The sequence below is a fragment of the Typopeltis vanoorti genome, chromosome 21, assembly GCF_054136105.1.
Source record: "Typopeltis vanoorti isolate ZY-2024b chromosome 21, IOZ_Tvanoo_1.0, whole genome shotgun sequence".
NCBI classification, from domain to species: domain Eukaryota; kingdom Metazoa; phylum Arthropoda; class Arachnida; order Uropygi; family Thelyphonidae; genus Typopeltis; species Typopeltis vanoorti.
In genome coordinates this window covers 60,017,325-60,035,971 of record NC_143569.1, presented here as the reverse complement: position 1 = coordinate 60,035,971, position 18,647 = coordinate 60,017,325, and the positions used below count along the sequence as shown (strand labels likewise).

The 18,647-nt window shown below is 35.0% G+C and overlaps 1 protein-coding gene across 1 annotated transcript in view; it reads right to left on the bottom strand.

Annotated features, from left to right (window-relative positions):
* The window catches only part of LOC150094892 (small subunit processome component 20 homolog), a 468,852-nt gene that overhangs the window by 83,247 nt on the left and 366,958 nt on the right, over positions 1–18,647 (bottom strand). Inside the window, exon 44 of the mRNA XM_090410975.1 lies at positions 10,150–10,281. Within this exon, the coding sequence (XP_090267101.1) occupies positions 10,150–10,281 (132 nt within the window). The remainder of the gene's footprint in view (positions 1–10,149; positions 10,282–18,647) is intronic.

The window sequence follows — 18,647 nt, the reverse complement described above, 5'->3', positions numbered from 1 at the left end:
GATCTTGAGCTCTGGTACCTGACAGCATTGTTCTGAACCTTTTTTTTGCTTTTCTTCAGAGAGCAGATAACACTGCATGTTTGGCTATAGAACGTGGATAATTTTCAGAAAAAGTCATTGTATTTGAGAAGATAATGCAAAGCAATAGGATTTAGTCAAAGAAATACTGTCCCCAGTTTTTGTTTCAGTTTATGATAAAGAAATGTAACTTCATTATAAAGAGAGGTCACACTAGTTGAAAAAAAAAAATGTTTTCATGATGCTGCTATAATGATTAAAACTCTCAGCTCTTCAAGAAATACATCAACAAATTTTTCTTCTCTTTAACCACTTGCCCATACATGATACTATTGTATGATAGATATGAAAGGTCCCAAGACATTTCTGCAGAAATGTCTTAGGACCTTTCATGTATCATGTATGGGTGTGTGTGTCTGTATATACCTGTGTATGTGTGTGTGTGTGTGTCAGCCTCACCTTCAAAAAACCAGGTAAAACTGTTCCATAATCATTCAGAAAATACAATGATGAAGTTTATTTCATATTACCATTTATATACCATAATATTTAAATCAAGCAAAATAGTTTTTTAATTTTTAATTTTGTGGCAGCTAGGGAAGAAGAAGAAGAGAGATTGTTGCTACTAACTATATTATGGAGGAACTAAAAATTTTACAAACATGTATGTTCAAGCAGTACATTAAAATGAGTATCAAGATATTTTTGAAAGCTAAATTGTACAGACTTTCATAGGGTGTGTGTATATACGTGCACCCTTTTGGCTAGGATTGGATCATGCATTTAAAGCATTCTAGGCTAACTTTGAGAGCATTTTAATTATAGCAGTTATATTGAGTTACATTAAAGAAAGATAAACTTGATGCACTAAAGGTTTCTTTGCATAAACAGGAGAACAGCAAATTATGAACAGAAATGTTAATAGCATTATCATGCAGATTTCATTAAATATAGATTAATGTGTAATTTCTAAAAGTTCCATTATAATAATATCAAAGCATATTTTGAAATTACACATTTTCCCTCTACACTGAATTTTAGAATTGACACAATCTATATATATTTAATGAAATCTGTGTAATAATGCCATTGACATTTCTGTTCATTATTTGTTTCTGTTTATGCAAAGAAACTTTGAATGCAGAAAGTTTATCTCTCTTTAATGATACTTTAAAGTTACATTAAAGTTTATCTTACTTTAATGTAACTCAATATAACTACTATAATTGAAGTATTCACAAAGTTTAAACATAGGATGTTGTCAGACTGTGTTAAAAGTATGCTTATAATTTTTCAAAAATAAATTGCTTCATTATAAATATCCAAAACTGAAAAGTTCTCATTATCATTCTAACCACTTCTCAATTTTAACCTTCCTCCCTCTCCACAAAAAAGTATTATTAAAAATGGTTACAATACTAAAAAAAAAGATATTAAATTATTTGAGAACAGATGAACTTCTGAAAAAGGATTTTGGATGGATAATGAGACCGGAACAGACCAATATGGTCTATACCCGTAATTAGTGTTATGATGATGAACTTCTGCAGGCAAATCTTCACACAGGAACAAACCTCACGATAGATTATTAAGAGGCTTCTTGACCAGCTGGTGATAATTCTGTTGTCATATTGTGCTTGGAGGGAGGAAGAGTTCAAGTATAGTAGTATGCAGAGAAGCAGGGGATAATATCAAAGAAGCTGGGAATGGAGAGAAGACTGGGTGATATGTGGAAGGCATGTTTCCATTTCCAAACTGCATGGCCCTACACTTTAACTTTTTTTAAAATCACTAACCATGAAATATACCACAAACAAACATGGTACAACAGCAGAATAGAAAAAAAATCTCCCATAAAAAAGCCAAAAAACAATATTTTAAAAAACAATAAAAATATTCAGACAAAAACCACCCATATACATTTTACCAGCATTCATAACCTTAAACAGAATGTGCATCATCATCATTCGCAGGAAGTTATGTTAGAGAAGACTGCTTGGAAGTCTTCTCTAACACAACTTCTAGAGAAGTTATGTTAGAGAAGATTGTTTTAGATTCTAAAGAATCTAAAACTTCTCTAAAGAATCTTTTAGAGAAGATTGCTCTAAAAAAGTTAGAGCAATGCTTACTGATTGGCATGAAAATCAAGATGTGACTACTTAATTTTTATTGGATGTGAACTTTGACTTTAGTCATTTCATAAAGTGTATTATAATGTATTCTTTAGATTATGTGTGATTAAGGTCCAAATCTTTAAATCAGACAGCAAAAGATGTGTGCAGAATGCAATTTGAATGAGGAACTGATGACTTATGATGTACAATTGTGAGTGAAAGTAGCAAGAGTGGTAACTGAGAATTTCATGGGAATGGATGCTCATCTATTAGGTAAGAGTATTAATTTAAACATGAGGGATCAGCATGGAAAACAGTAAGAAAATTGCAACAAAGATGCGAGTGAGCTTGATGTGAAAGAAGTAACTGAGTAGAGTGAATGACATCATAAGCAATGCAGATGGAGTAAAAAAAGGGAGACAATGACTGTGGAATGATAACAGTGAATCCAGTAGGAGTGTATCACACAGTAAAAAAGAGGAGGAAATGAAATAAAGTAGAATACAAACAAAGATGATATGAAAGATGAGAAATTGATTGAGAATATTAGAAATGAAATGATTAGGCTGAGGAAAGAACTCAGGCAGGTGCAGAGTGAGATTGAGAATTTGGAGAAGAGACAGCTGTTAATAATGTAAGAGGGAAGATACTAGTGAAATATTCTCTGCAGAGTTTGGCATATGGGAGAAGAGATGATACGATTGAGATATATAATTAGGTGAGAGGAGCCAATCAGGTAGATATAGGGAAGATACTGCACATGGTAATAAGCAGCATAGCAAATGGTGAATAGTATGCAGAGAAGTGGGGGATAATGTCAAAGAAGCTGGGAATGGAGGGAAGACCGGGTGCTACGTGGAAGGCATGCTTCCATTCCCAAACTGCATGCCCCTACACTTTAACTTCTTTTAAAAAGTGTTACCAGGGTGGGTAGTGAATACTCCAAAGCTGAATGTTTTCAAGGCAAGATTATGGAATATATCATGATCTATGATGGTTTGGCCCCCACTGTGTGTCTTTTAACTCCATGAATGTCCAGAAATTATATATTCGAAATCTAATTTCTTACAGAATGTCAACTGACAACCTCAACAACCCAATGTCCACTCAACTATCTGAATCATACTCTGTGTAAATCCTTCTGTCACAAGAATGGTACTTGTGAATGAATTCATTAAATGATATCCTATGTCAGAGAATGCAAAGCCTAGAAATTTGTTTGGTTCATAATTTCCTTGCCTCCACAACTGATTTCACCAACTCATGTGTTCAGATGATGACTGTTAATTACACAGGATATTAGATATTTAACTTTCAAATAAATAATTATTCTTTTGTTTCTGTGAGGCCAGATTACTTTAATATGGGTCAGTACTCTGAAAAAAAAAAGGTGGAAATTTTTGATAGATTCAATTTTGCTTCACAATACAATGATAGGAGAGAAAGAGAGAAGAGTAAAAGGGCAAAAGAAAATGCATATTATATTTGATAATGGACAGCCTAACTGGCTTTTCTTTCATGCTTATTATTATTATTTATTTATTTTTTTTTTTGCCATAGAAAAGATCCTAAAAACAATCTTGTCTCTGAAGTGATTTGCATTATGGTTCCATGATGAAATAAACTGTACCTGCAAAATATTTATAAAATTCAACAACATATTACAAATATTTTTAAGACTAAAATAATTAAATATTCTTTTTCAAAATATACTAGTGAGTTCCATGTCCTGTGAATAAACACTTTCCAATCCTAAGTTATTGCCAATATATGTTTTTTATTTACGAGGGAGGGTCTGGAAAGTTCTGATAAACACTTAGAACAAAAATTAATTAATTTTATATCTTCTTATATATCCTAAAAGAAAAAGAACAAATTGTTACAATTTGTTAAAAGGTTTTAAGATATGTTCTTTCTTGCGGTTATATTAGTTAATTTAATATCATTTTTGTTCTAGGTGTTTATCAGAACTTTCCAGACCTCCCCCCCCCCACCATCATACATACTTATCATTACTAATCTAAGTGCAATAATGTACAACAATTCGACAGGTTCTGTCTTCTTCATACCAGCCCTGGACTGTATGTGTGATTTAATGGAAATATATTTTTCAAAATTTCATAACAATATATAAACATTAGTATTGCATTCCTAATTCCCTGATTTAATGCCATGGGTTGGAATATATCCTGTAGTTTATAAGAAATTTTAAAATACATTTCTTTTTAACATGAATTACTGCAAGAAAGAATGAGTGACACTATTAATAATATAGAAATAATAACAGTAAAGCAACTGATATACCAGTAATTACCTTCCTAAGTATTTCAGATTATACTTTTTTTTTCTTTTCTTTCATGAATTGATTCATATTTTAGCAAAATGAATGGTTGATGCTCTTTGGAAAGTATAATTAGAAAAAATACACAGAGAAAATGTCCTAATATTGCAACCTAATACACAAATATATCATTAAAATTTCCGAGTCAAGGAGATAAATTTATTAAATACTTATATTTAATCTATTTAAATCATTTTGTGCTACATACATTCATTATTAAGAAATGCAGCATTAAAATTATGAATTACTACAAGAAAACATTAATAAACAGTTCAGGGTGCAAAGCAAGTTTTCATTGTGATAGTTTCCCAATCTAAAAGAGATATTATCAAACATACAAACATCTTACATTCTTTGCCTACCAGTTTCGCTAGCAAACTGCCTAGCTTTTTCAAGGCGTTCATGGAAAAGCATAAAAAATAATAAATACAAATTGAAAGGAACATAAAAACATTGTGAACAATCTAGTAGCTAAGGTTACATGTTCGCATGACAGAGACTGAACGGATTTATTGTTCTTATTCATTATCAAGCATGCGTGTTTGTTGTAAACGCGTAATGTGATTACTGGCTAGCTGCAGTTCAGATGGATTTAGAGAGAGGATCAGGTTTTTCCATGAACTGTTTAGAATAGTACCCTGATTTCTGTCGAGGTTTCTGCTGGTTATTAACACTATTGTGGCTTCCTCGAATAAATGATGTCTGTAGTCGTCATCCAAATATGGCATGGAGCTGTTTTGCCACTCTATCGTGTGGTTAGACATACAGAAATGATGTGCTAAGCCAGAAGAAATACTTCTGTTGTGGTTTACATAACCAACGTGTTCTTTTTGTCTGATCTCTAAACTCCGTGAAGTTTATCCAATGTAGGCAAGACCACAGGAGCAAAGAATGTAATATACTCCTGGATATTTGTAGAATGCCACCTTATCTTTTGGGGATTCTAGAACCTGTCTGATGCTTGTGGTTGGTTTGAAGACCACTCTGATGTTGTAGGCTCTTAGTATTCTGGCTATTTGATAAGAAATTGACCTGATGAAAGGGATCACTACAGTAGAAATGTGCTGGGAGCTTGATTCTTCTTGTCTGGGGTTGTCACCGTATAGATATTTTTTGATGATGTTAGGAGGATATTCATTTTGTGATAATGTGTTGGCTATTAGTGAGAGTTCAGTCTGTGTATCCTACTCTTCTGACATTAAACATTCGAGTTCTATTTTTAAACTAAATCTTAAACATTCGAGTTCTATTTTTCAACATGTGGATAATGCTCAGTTTGTGTGTCCTGTGATAGTTTGAAGAGTAATGAAGATATCTTCCAGTGTCTGTAGGCTTTCTATGAATAGATAATTTGACACTATTTGATTGTCTCTTTATTAAGATGTCTAAAAAATGCAGTTGGCTGTTGTTTTCCACTTCCAGAGTGAATTTTATCTTGTTACGTATTGAGTTGATTTTATTCATAAACGATTTTAGGTTTTCTAAGCTGTCTTGCTTAGAAAACCTTTTCTTGTTTGTGAATAAAATTATCTATTTATAGAAAGTCTACAGACACTGGAAGATATCTTCATTACACTTCAAACTATCACAGGACACACAAACTGAGCATTATCCACATGTTGAAAAATAGAACTTGAAAGTTTATATCAGAAGAGGAGGATACACAGACTGAACTCTCACTAATAGCCAACACATTATCACAAAATGGATATCCTCTGAACATCATCAAAAAATATCTATATGGTGACAACCCCCAGACAAGAAAAATCAAGCTCCCAGCACATTTCTACTGTAGTGATCCCTTTTATCAGGTCAATTTCTTATCAAATTATCAAACAACCACAATACTAAGCCTACAACATCAGAGTGTCTTTAAACCAACCACCAGCATCAGACAGGTTCTAGAATCCCCAAAAGATAAGGTGGCATTCTACAAATATCCAGGAGTATATTACATTCCTTGCTCCTGTGGTCTTGCCTACAACGGACAAACTTCACGGAGTTTAGAGATTAGACAAAAAGAACATGTTGGTGATGTAAACCACAACAGAAGTATTTCTTCTGGCTTAGCACATCATTTCTGTACGTCTAACCACACGATAGAGTGGCAAAACAGCTCCATGCCATATTTGGATGACGACTACAGACATCATTTATTCAAGGAAGCCACAATAGTGTTAATAACTGGTGGAAACCTCGACAGAAATCAGGGTACTATTTCTAAATAGTTCGTGGAAAAACCTGACGTGTAATGTGTTTGTTGTAAACACATTACGTGTTTACAACAAACATGCATGCGTGATAATGAATAAGAACAATAAGTCCATTCAGTCTCTGTAATGCGAACGTGTAACCTTAGCTACTGGATTGTTCACAACGTTTTTATGTTCCTTTCAATTTGCATTTATTATTTTTTATGCTTTTCCGTCAACGCCTTGAAAAAGCTAGGCAGTTTGCTAGCGAAACTGGTAGGCAAAGAATGTAAGATGTTTGTACGCATTACAATATGGTCAGTATTAAAACAATAGATTTGTATGTTTAATTATCAACGAACAAATATGTTTAATTTAAAGAGATATTATCAGTGAAATAAAAATCGAAAGATTGTTTGAAGTCTCACTTTATTTCCATACATTATTATCAAATCCCTCCTTTTGAATACTTATTCTCTGGTGTGTAACAAATTTTTCAAAGTTGTCACAATAAAACTTAAATTGTGTTTGGAGCGATTTTCTCATCTCCACTTTGACAGCTTGTCATTTTCCAAATGACAACACAGGACTCATATTCATGACTTCATTCATTTCAACGGCTACTGAAGAGACTGGATTTGAAGTCATAGAACATCCTCTCTACAGCTCAGACTAGGCTCCACCAGACTTCAGGTTGTTTCCTAAATTGAAGATACCATGGAAAAAGTTTTTTTTCCCAAAAAACTTTTAATTTTCACTGGCTTCAAAAAATGAGAGCAATTATGTTAAGAAATAATATATGAAAATGAAATAGACTACAAACTATCTTTCTGTTTTTTTATTTCACATCTCTCTTTTGGATAAGGAGTTACCAAAGAGATATGCAAGATAAATGTCCATACATTAAAAGAGAATTATCATTTATTATTTAGAAAATTACTAAAATGATGTTGGAATTGTGTGGCAGAATGAAGGGCAAAGTACTGGAAGTGGATAGGAGGAACGACAGGATCATGCAAATGAAACTGGGTTTTGGAGAAGAGCAAATGGTCGTCTTATGTATATATGCCCCACAAGTTGGCTATACAGCAGAAGAGAAGGAAGAATTCTGGAATGTGCTAGATGAAGAAATGAGGGAACTGGAAGAAAATGAAATGGTGATTGTCGGAGGAGACTTGAATGGACATAGGGAGACAGAATAAGGACTGTGAAAGGGTGCTTGGTGGCCATGGAGTGGAAATGATGAACCAGGAAGGAGAGAGGATTTTGGACTTTGCAATAGCATTTGATCTGGCAATTGTGAATTCCTTTTCCTGTAAGAGGGAAGAGCATTTGATAACATTCAGAAGTGGCAACAATAGTTCACAGATTAACTACATTTTGACTAGAAGAAAACATCTTAAGGCAGTAACAAATTGTAAGGTAATCCCAACAGATCAGGTGGCACAGCAACACCGGCTGCTGTGCGCAGACTTTAAAATAAAGTCGAAGATAGGAACTTTTGGAAGCCATGAAAGGAAGAATATTAAGTGGTTACACTTAAAAGAAGAGGGTGTGAGGAACCGTTTTAGGGAGACGGTGTTAGAGAGGATTTCGGATGGACTAGAAAGTGTACAAGACTGGTGGAGACATAATTCCAAAGTAATTCTAAGCTGTGCAATTGAGGTGCTTGGTGAAACATCCGGAAAGATTAGAGAGCAGAAGGAGAGTTGGTGGTGGTGGAATAATAATGTACAAAATGCAGTGACGGCTAAGAGGAAGGCAAAGCAGAAGTGGGACAAGTCAAGAGTGGAAGAGGACAGAGAGGAATACAGAGAGAAAAAGCAAGAAGCCAAAAGAGTTGTTGCACAAGCAAAGGCCATGGCATATCAAGACCTTTATGATCAATCAGAAACAAAGGAAGGACAGAGAAAGATTTATTGATTGGCAAAATGTAGAAATAAGGCATCAAAGGATATCGTACATGTGAGGCAGATCAAAGACTCTGGAGGAAGGATATTAAGGAAGGATGTGAATATAAGAAACAGATGGAGAAATACTTTGAAGGGCTTTTAAATGAAGAAAATGCAAGGACTCACAGAGAAGATGGGGAGCATAATGTGGGGATGGTGCAGAACATTAATAGAGTGGAAGTGAAGGAAGCCGTAAAGATGAAGAATGGAAAATAGGTAGGCCCTGACAGGATCCCAGTGGAGGCATGGAAGGCACTAGGGAAGGAGGGAATTGACCTGCTGTAGGACCTGTTAATAAAAATTTGTCAACAGGAAAATATACCTGAGGAATGGAGGGAAAGTACTCTTGTCCCCATCTACAAGAGTAAAGGAGATGCCCAAGACTGTAAGAATTACAGAGGAATAAAGTTGATGTCCCACACAATGAAGATCCTAGAGAGGGTTCTTGATGGAAGACTGAGGAAGCAGGTTTGGGTTACGACAGATGATGGACAAGTTTCGAGAGAAGCAATGGAAGCTACATCTGGAGAAAGCGTATGATAGAGTGCCAAGGCAAGAAGTCAGGAGGTGTTTGAGGAAGAAGAAGGTACCGGAGAAATATGTCAGGCTGGTGCAGGAGATGTACAGAAATGTGAAGGCAAGAGACAGAAAGTTTTCCAGTGACAGTTGGCTTGCATCAAGGGTCAGCATTAAGTCCATTCCTGCTTAATATTGTGATGGAGGTTGTGATGGAGGAGGTGAGAGAAGACGTGCCTTGGACTATGTTGTATGCAGATGACATCATGCTGTGTACAGAATCAAGAGAAGTGGCAGCTAAACTGGAAAGTTGGAGGAGAGTACTATAAGAGAGAGGTATGAGACTGAGCAGAATATATGTGTTGCAAAGTGGATGGCAGCCAGGAGGCAGATCTGGAGCTGGAAGGAAATATCATCAGGAAGGTCAATGACTTTAGATACTTAGGTTCAACAATGAAAGAGGATGGTGAGGCTGAGAAGGAAGTGGGATGCAGGATACAAGCAGGATGGAGGAACAGGATGGATCAATCTTAAAGGCAAAATCTACAGGACAGTAGTGAGACCAGCTATGATGTATGCTATGGAAACCGTGGCCCTGAGGAAAAATAACATCAGCAGGATGGAGGTAGCGGAGATGAGAATGCTTAGGTGGATGTGCGGTGTGATCCTTTCTGATTGTCTGAGAAATGATTATGTAAGGGGAACAGTGAAAGTTACGAACTTAGGAGCAAAGATACAGGAGGCAAGGTTGAGATGGTTTGGTCATGTGATGAGAAGGGAGGAAGAGTATGTAGGTGAGAGCATGCAGATGGATGTGAAGGGGAAGAAGAAGCGCAGACGGCCAAAGAAGAGATGGAGGGAGATGGTAGTGGAGGATTTGAGGATGAAGAACTTGGATGTGGCTACAGCCCAAGACAGGAGGTTGTGGAGGAGACTCACCACAAACAGCGACCCTACTTAAGTGGGAAAAGTTGCAGAAGAAGATTATTTAGAAAATTACTATATAAAATTCTTACCTTTAAAAGAGTAAATGCAGTAGCTTGACGAGTATAGTCAGATATATCCTGTTCAATATAACTCAATAAAACTTGCAGCTGTTCTTTTTGTAGAGTGTGATGCTCTACATCCCGAATCAATACAGTCAAAGTCTAAAGGAAGAAAGGAAAATCTTAAAGAAAGCTGATATTCTAAAATGGCATATATGAAAACAATACTCTATTTATTACATATATTAGCTTTCATTAAAAGCTTTTAAAACAACAAAATTTTATAATATAGTAGAATCTTATGTGGTCAATGTGTTTTTTTTTTTTTTTTTTTTTTTTTTTTTTTTTTTTTTTTTTTTTACAAAGCTGTACAAAGGAGTAGTTTGCTATGACAAATTTCCTTTAAAATGCCTGACTAAAGAATCAGTGTTGTATAGTTTTTTTATGTAGATTTTCTATAGTGAGAAGTGATTGTATATAGAACAATATACACAGTATTTTTCTATGTATAAGACGATACTTTTTTCTAAAATTTTTAGACCAAAAATTGGGGATCGTCTTATACGCAGGGGGTAACTGGTTGTGAAATCCACGGTTGCCGTGGTAAAACTGATGGTATCTTGTCTCCGCGAACAGGCTTCCATTGATCACTAGCCTTCGTTAATGGCTGATTAACAGCTCATTAATGGCTGATTCTGAATAAACCATTCAGAACTGTGAAAGCATTCATATGTCTGCAACTCATTGGCAGGGTAAGTTAATGCATTAACAATATTTTGAGCACTAGCCAATAAAAATGTTCGAAAATAAAAAACGATTATCATAGTCTTCAAAATTCAAGTTAAAAGTCATCAATTATGCAAAAGAACATCGAAATGAAGCTTCAGAGAGACAGCTTGGACCTCCTCCTCCCACTGAGCATATGATTAGACAGTGAAGAAAACAGGAAGAATAACTACTCAAGATGCCAAAAAAGAAGAGGGCCTTAAGAGGAAAATCAGCAAAATGTCCAAACTTGGAGCAGAGGCTTAAGACTTAGATTATGGAGTAGTGCCAGAGTGGGATATGTGTGTCAACCAAGTTTATTCAATATGAGGCAAAAAGGTTTGTAAGAGAAATGAGCATTGCTGATTTTACAGGAAAGGCAAAATGGTGCTTCAACTTCATGAGAAGAGAAGGGTTGGCCATGAGAACACGAACCAAGTTAGCCCAGAAATTGCATCTTAAATGCATCCCTAAAAATGCATCTTAAAAATATTACCTAATTACCAAATATACTTTGAATATTTAAAAAAATATCAAATGTGTTCTGTTTTATGTTTAAAATATTGATTTCTTAATTTTGGGTTAGAAAAAGTAGAGTTCTTCTTCTTATACACAGAAAAATAAGGTAATTTATACTTATCTTGAAAATTGGCAAGAAATGAACAACGTGCGTCTCTAATGCTCAACCACATATTAGGCAGAGCTGTTATCAAACTAAAGTTCAGTGTCAGTCTGTATAGATTCCAAAGAGGAGTAGAGATAATGTACAGACTGACACTGAACTTTAGTTTGATACTGAAGTTGGCTGGGATGTTCAAATCTTTGCTTAATGCAGATGTGTCACTCACTTAATTGAATAACTGGATTAGGTGTCAACTGATTTAATAAATATAGTATTCTGTATACACATTTTGTAATGCATGAAATACTAGATCTCCTCACCATGTATGTCATGTCAGATATTGTTTCATTTTTTTTATTGTGCTCCTCTATAAACCTAATCAAAATGTAACAAAATTTACATGATAATCAGGTTTTTCATGAACCAGGTTTATCAGGGTTAGAAAAAGAAGGGTTCTTCTTATACACAGAAAAATAAGGTAATTTATGCTTATCTTGAAAATTGGCAAGAAATGAACAACGTATGTCTCTAATGCTCAACCACATATTAGGCAGAGCTGTTATCAAACTAAAGTTCAGTGTCAGTCTATAGATTCTAAAGAGGAGTAGAGATAATGTATAGACTGCCACTGAACTTTAGTTTGATACTGAAGTTGGCTGAGATATTCAAATCTTTGCTTAATGCAGATGTGTCACTCACTTAATTGAATAACTGGATTAGGTGTCAACTGATTTAATAAATATAGTATTCTGCATACACATTTTGTAATGCATGAAATACTAGATCTCCTCACCATGTATGTCATGTCAGATATTGTTTCATTTTTTTATTGTGGTCCTCTGTAAACCTAATTATAATGTAACAAAATTTACATGATAATCAGGTTTATCATGATGTTTTGTTGAAATTTTTTATTCAGGCAACAATGGCATTCAAACTTAATATATATATTTGGTGTGTATACTTTTTTTTTTAAATCTAAAATTGTGTTAGATCTTATCAATATTTGTCTCAATATCACTCTTAAAAGAATGGCTAAAATTTTCATATGCTTACAATTTAAAAAGCAGGGTATTCCAAACAACAGTTGGCTCTAACTACAGTAAACTCATAAGAACTGCTAGAATAACTTGTTACAGTGCAGAGTTTGCTATTAATGCTTTCCTTTTGAATTGTATTGTGTCTAAGGACTTTTCTGTAGATCATTAGTTACAATGAGGGAATTTGATATAAATGGTGACAAGAGAGTCAAATGTACCAAATTCCTAATTATATCATTTTTGCTTAGGGACTTAAGATTTATAGCTTCATCAATCCTTAAGGGAAATAAGGATTAATGAAGTTATGAAACAACCTGGAATAAAATCAAGGATAAAAACTCATGCTAAAAAAAAAAAAAGAAGAAAATATCAAATGCATTTTCTGCTGTTACAAATTAAAATAGTGGCAGAATGTTCGTGGAATGAACATTCTGCCGCTATTTTTATTTTGTTTTTTAAGTACCCATTTTATTTCAATAATTTTTACTTATTCAATTTTAATTTGTTTTGTTTGGATAATTAAAATATATAGATTTATTTGGTTATTTTAAGTCTGCCTGTGGACTACAGGTTGAGAAACACTGCTATAGGGTACTCTCACCTTATGTGACTGCTAATTCATAAGTAGTATAGAAATAGACGACATGACACAACATAAATAAAAAAAAATGAATTTTAATTAGGAAAAGTATTTTGGAAAATATTTTAACCTTTTTTTGGAGGGGGGGGGAAAGGCCCCTTTGCCCCCTCCCTGGCAATTCAAATAGTTCCATGCATAATTTAGTATTTAGGACAATTTTTCTATTATTACATATATTAATTTATTCAGCTTCTTTCTCAGTGCATCAGGTTTGGTTATTCTATTATCTATTTTAATATTTTGTTGTTATTCTTTTTTTTTTTTTTTTTTTTTTTTTTAATTCTGCCTAATAGCTGATTTTTACAGTTTTATAGGTTCATCATTGAAACTGCAGTTGATGTTTTCTATGTTCTGCCAATTTCCAGTTTATGTCTTTGTTAATGTTGATTTTTACACTTTTTTTTTTAAATAGCTGATGACTTTTTGATGGATTTATTTAGGAGTATACCATGATCTGGATAAAGTGAAGAACTAAGCTGAATATATTATCAAATACCAAATTTCATGCACTTTTTTTTTTTTCATAATCTGATCTGTAAAGATGATGAACAACAGTGGAGAGAGAGAGAGAGAGAGAGAGTGTGACGAATAACACTTGTCTTAAATCTGATTTTGCATCTTCTTCCTATATAATTCTTCAATCCTAAATGGTAAATTACAATTTTTTGGTCTGCATAATATCCCACTTATACTATATAATTAGTTTTGAACAACTTTTCCCTTACACTTTATCATATGCCATTACAGATCTAGAAAACTTAAATGTTTATTTTTTTTTTTTGTCACTTTTAGATGTGAAGCATTGTAAACATATAATACACCAGTGCTGTGGGTGATATAAGAATTTTTTCCCATAGTCTAGAAATCCCACTCTAGAAACCACACACATATTGTTATTAGGATTGACTTGGGATGTATACATTTATAAAATTAATATCTAACTGACTAGAACCCGAGAAAGTATAACACAAAAAACTTGAATAAATCACGACTAGTTTCATCGGTGTCCCGACTTCTTCAGGTGAGTAAGAAATAACAAAACTTATAAAACTAACAAGGTAAAAAATATGGACTTTCCAGCTTAATAAAAAGAAGAAGAATAGTAACAGACATATTTGAATTGGTGACCACGTGCCATTGTTAGCATGAGTTGAATGTGTGTGACAGCTAATTTTAGAGCGCGAGTAATTGATTACTGCGCTATGGGAATCAGGCAAATTGTAGCTCAGATTGCTGTTCATGTGTGAAGAGTCCAGAACTATTTCTTTGGATTCTATAATTCGTCTTTCAAATTCATTCTTGCATATACATAAATTGGTTGTGCAGTCCCAATCAACTTGGTGTTGATGTTCTTCGAGGTTAGAGTTGGCGGAGAAAAGAACATGACTGGAAAGGGCACTCGCTCGTGTTCTACTGTAGGAGATGTCACATCTATGTTCCTCAGGACGTAGTGAAATAGATTTATCTGTCTGGCCAAAATAAGGTCGACCACAGTCGCACATAACTTTATAAACACCAGCGTAAAATGCAGTTGGTTGTGTTTTGGTCAACTCAGAAAAGAATGAAGTTTTGGCAGAGTTGTATAGTCGGTCTTTATGTTGAATTTCTTCATAATCCTAAATAGTTTTGGGGTAAGAGAGCTAATAAATGGTAATTGTATGTGAGTGATAGGGTTGGATTCATCTTCTTGTCGAGGTTGTTGGCGTGGTTTCAAACGTTTAGTGATGTTATGAGATGAATATTCATTATTTAAGAAGGTGTTTTTCAGGAAGTTAAGTTTTGTTTGAAGGTCTTCTTCTGTGGAGGTAAGACATCTTGCATAATGGGCAAGGGTGGAGATGATGCCAAATTTTTGAGGAGGGAACTCATGAGAAGAGGCATGCAAATATCTATCAGTGTGGGTGGTTTTTCGAAAAATTTTATAAATGTATGCATCCCAAGTCAATCCTAATAACAATATATATCTACCTCCTGATGAGGTTAATGTACATCATATCAAGGAATATCAGAAAACTCTGGTAAAAATTGGACTATTCATTAACAGGTTAGTTTTTCTGAAAAGATGCAAATTTCACTCTGTCATCTCCAGTTTTTAGAGTTCAAAGAATCAATTCGCACTAAACGTGCTTATAATATCTACCGCAAGGCTAAACTTGATTTATTAAATGAAAGAATCACAGATACCAAGCCCACATTAGCTTCTTTTTTCTCTAAAAGAGATTCTTTAGAAAATAACTTAAGTTCATTTTTAGATAACAAGTCCTGGATCGATATTAAAAACATAAGCTCTCTCCGTGCTTCTAGATCGCAACACTCCAACAAATTAATTCTCATCAGAAAATTCAACCAACTTAAACAGGAGCAAACTTGCCAACCCCATATCAATTCACAAAATTTAAAAAATGTTGTGATTAACAAATCCTCACACACACTTTCTACTGCAAAACTTAGTGTGCTCTCAAAAGGTCTTAACTTCATTCCTTCTCCGATCTCCATTCCTAAAGAACTCTTTCTTACAAAAGTTGAAAAGGCGGCTGCGCAGTTACCAAAACAAAATGCGAATCTACTTAGGATCGATGCCATCTTCACTATAAACAACAGTCGTCATCCTACAGATAATCTATCTCCGACAGAAAGAAAAGCAATCCACCTGCTTCGTAACAACAATGATATTATTATCTTACCTGCTGATAAAGGAAACGCAACTATAATCTTAGACAAATCTGACTATCGTTCAAAGATTAACAACTTATTAAGTTCTGATGTCTATTCTATTCTAGAAAGTGATCCCCCAAGAGAACTTCATAACAGTACAAACAATCTTCTGAAATCTACATCTGAACTTCCCAGACACTCAAGACTATCTCTCCACTCTCTCCATCCCCCCATTGCTCGTTTGTATGGCCAGCCTAAGATCCACAAGGCTGATACTCCTTTAAGACCTATTGTGGAAGGTATTGACTCACCTACTTACAATCTGTCTAAATATCTTGCAGCTTCTTTAAAGCATCTAGTTGGCAATTCCTCCTCCTTCATCAAAAACTCTGAAGATTTTATCTCAAAAATAAAAAATTTAAATCTCGAAGACTGACAGAATGGTGAGTTTTGACATTGTGTCTCTTTTTACAAATGTACCTACAGATGAAGTTCTGAATCTTCTTAAGGACAAGGTTTCTATGAAAATATTTGCTCTACTAACACACTGCATTAATTCTGGCTATTTCTGCTATGAAGATAAAATATATAAACAAACAAGCGGGATAGATATGGGCAGCCCTCTATCCCTAGTCTAAGCTAATATTTATTTTACAAGATTTTGAAGAGAGAGCTATTTCTATAGCTACTTTAAAACCTAAACTGTGGTTACGTTACATAGATGACATCTTCCTTATATGGGAACATGGTTTAGAGGAACTACAAAACTTCCTAAACCATTTCAATAATCAACATCAGAACATTAAATTCTCATCAGAACTAGAGATTAACGACGTTCTCCCCTTCTTGGATCTAAAGATCAGTAGACCTGACTGTCTTAAATTTTCAATTTTTCGAAAAACCACCCACACTGATAGATATTTGCATGCCTCTTCTCATCTTCCCTCCTCAAAAACTTGGCATCATCTCCACCCTTGCCCATCGTGCAAGATGTCTTACTTCCACAGACCTTCAAACAGAACTTAACTTCCTGAAAAACACCTTAAATAATGCATATTCATCATGTAACACCACTAAACGTTTGAGACCACGCCCACAACCTCGACAAGAAGGTGAATCCAACTCTATCACTCACATACAGTTACCATTTATTAGCTCCTTACCCCAAAACTATTTAGGATTATGAAGAAATTCAACATAAAGACTGACTATACAGCTGTGCCAAAACTTCGTTCTTTTCTGAGTCGACCAAAACCAAAACACAACTAACTGCATTTTCTTGGTGTTTATAAAGTTATGTGCGATTGTGGTCGACCTTATTTTATGGCCAGACAGATAAATCTATTTCACCACGTCCTGAGGAACATAGATGTGACATCTACAGTAGAACACAAGTGAGCGCCCTTTCCAGTCATGTTCTTTTCACCGCCAACTCTAACCTCGAAGAACATCAACAACAAGTTGATTGGGACCGCACAACCAATTTATATATATGCAAGAATGAATTTGAAAGACGAATTATAGAATCCAAAGAAATAGTTCTGGACTCTTCACATATGAACAGCAATTTGAGCTACAATTTGCCTGATTCCCATAACGCAGTAATCCAGTACTCGCACTCTAAAATTAGTTGTCACACACATTCAACTCATGCTAACAATAGCACGTGGTCATCAATTCAAATATGCCTGTTACTATTCTTCTTCTTTTTATTAAGCTGGAAAGTCCATGTTTTTTACCTTGTTAGTTTTATAAGTTTTGTTATTTCTTACTCGCCTGAAGAAGTCGGGACACCGATGAAACTAGTCGTGATTTATTCAAGTTTTTTGTATTATACTTTCTCAGGTTCTAGTCAGTTAAATATTAATTTTATATATATATATTATATATATATATATAGAGAGAGAGAGAGAGAGAGTCCGTCAAAAAAATGTATACACACTTTCAGCAAAAGAAAAAGGTATAAAAATTGTAATACTAAATTTATACTGACATGAATGGATGAATACAAGTTATCTTTGACTTCTACAATTACACGAGGTGCTCAAGGTGGTTACCATTATCGTCCAGACACTTATGATTACAGTGAACTACTGCTTTGGCAACGTTGGCCAAAGTGTCCAGTGGGATTGCTGCACATGTTGTTTCAATTTCTTTCCAAAGGGTCACCAGTGCAGCTGGTTTTCTATGATACACTACATCCTTTAGAGTCTCCCCCCCTCACCTAGGTAGAAGTCCAAGGGTGTTAAATCAGGAGAGCGTGGGGGAACTCAACTGAACCTCTTCGTCCTATCCATTGTCCCTGCAAACTCTCGGTGGTAGTGTGATGGTGCACCATCTCGTTGAAAGAGAAATTGATCATTCCCATAAAGTGCATCAATGGCAGGTAAAATGGATGTGCGTAGCATGCCTAGGTACACTTACCACTTTAAAATGGTTGGGATTGCATTCCTCGAAAGCAATTGTGCCTTGGCTATTTTACTCAGGGGATTTGGCTGTTCACCCAATCCCCTGAGTTCCAGCTTACCAGTCCGGAACTCAGGGGATTGGGTGCCATAGGCGCTGGAACCCTCCTTTTCGAGTCTTCAAAATTTGAGGAGAACCAGCCTAACCAGCCAGGGGGAGGACCCTTTTCGAGTCATCAGAATTCAAGGAGAACCTGACCCACCAGTCCGAAACTTGCAGGGGAGTAGTCACCAGGGGGGAAACCCCCCATCGAGTCTTCAAACTTCAAGGAGAACCGACCCACCAGTCCGAACATATGGGGGGGAGTAGGCGCCAGTACCCCCCCTTTCTAGTCATCAGA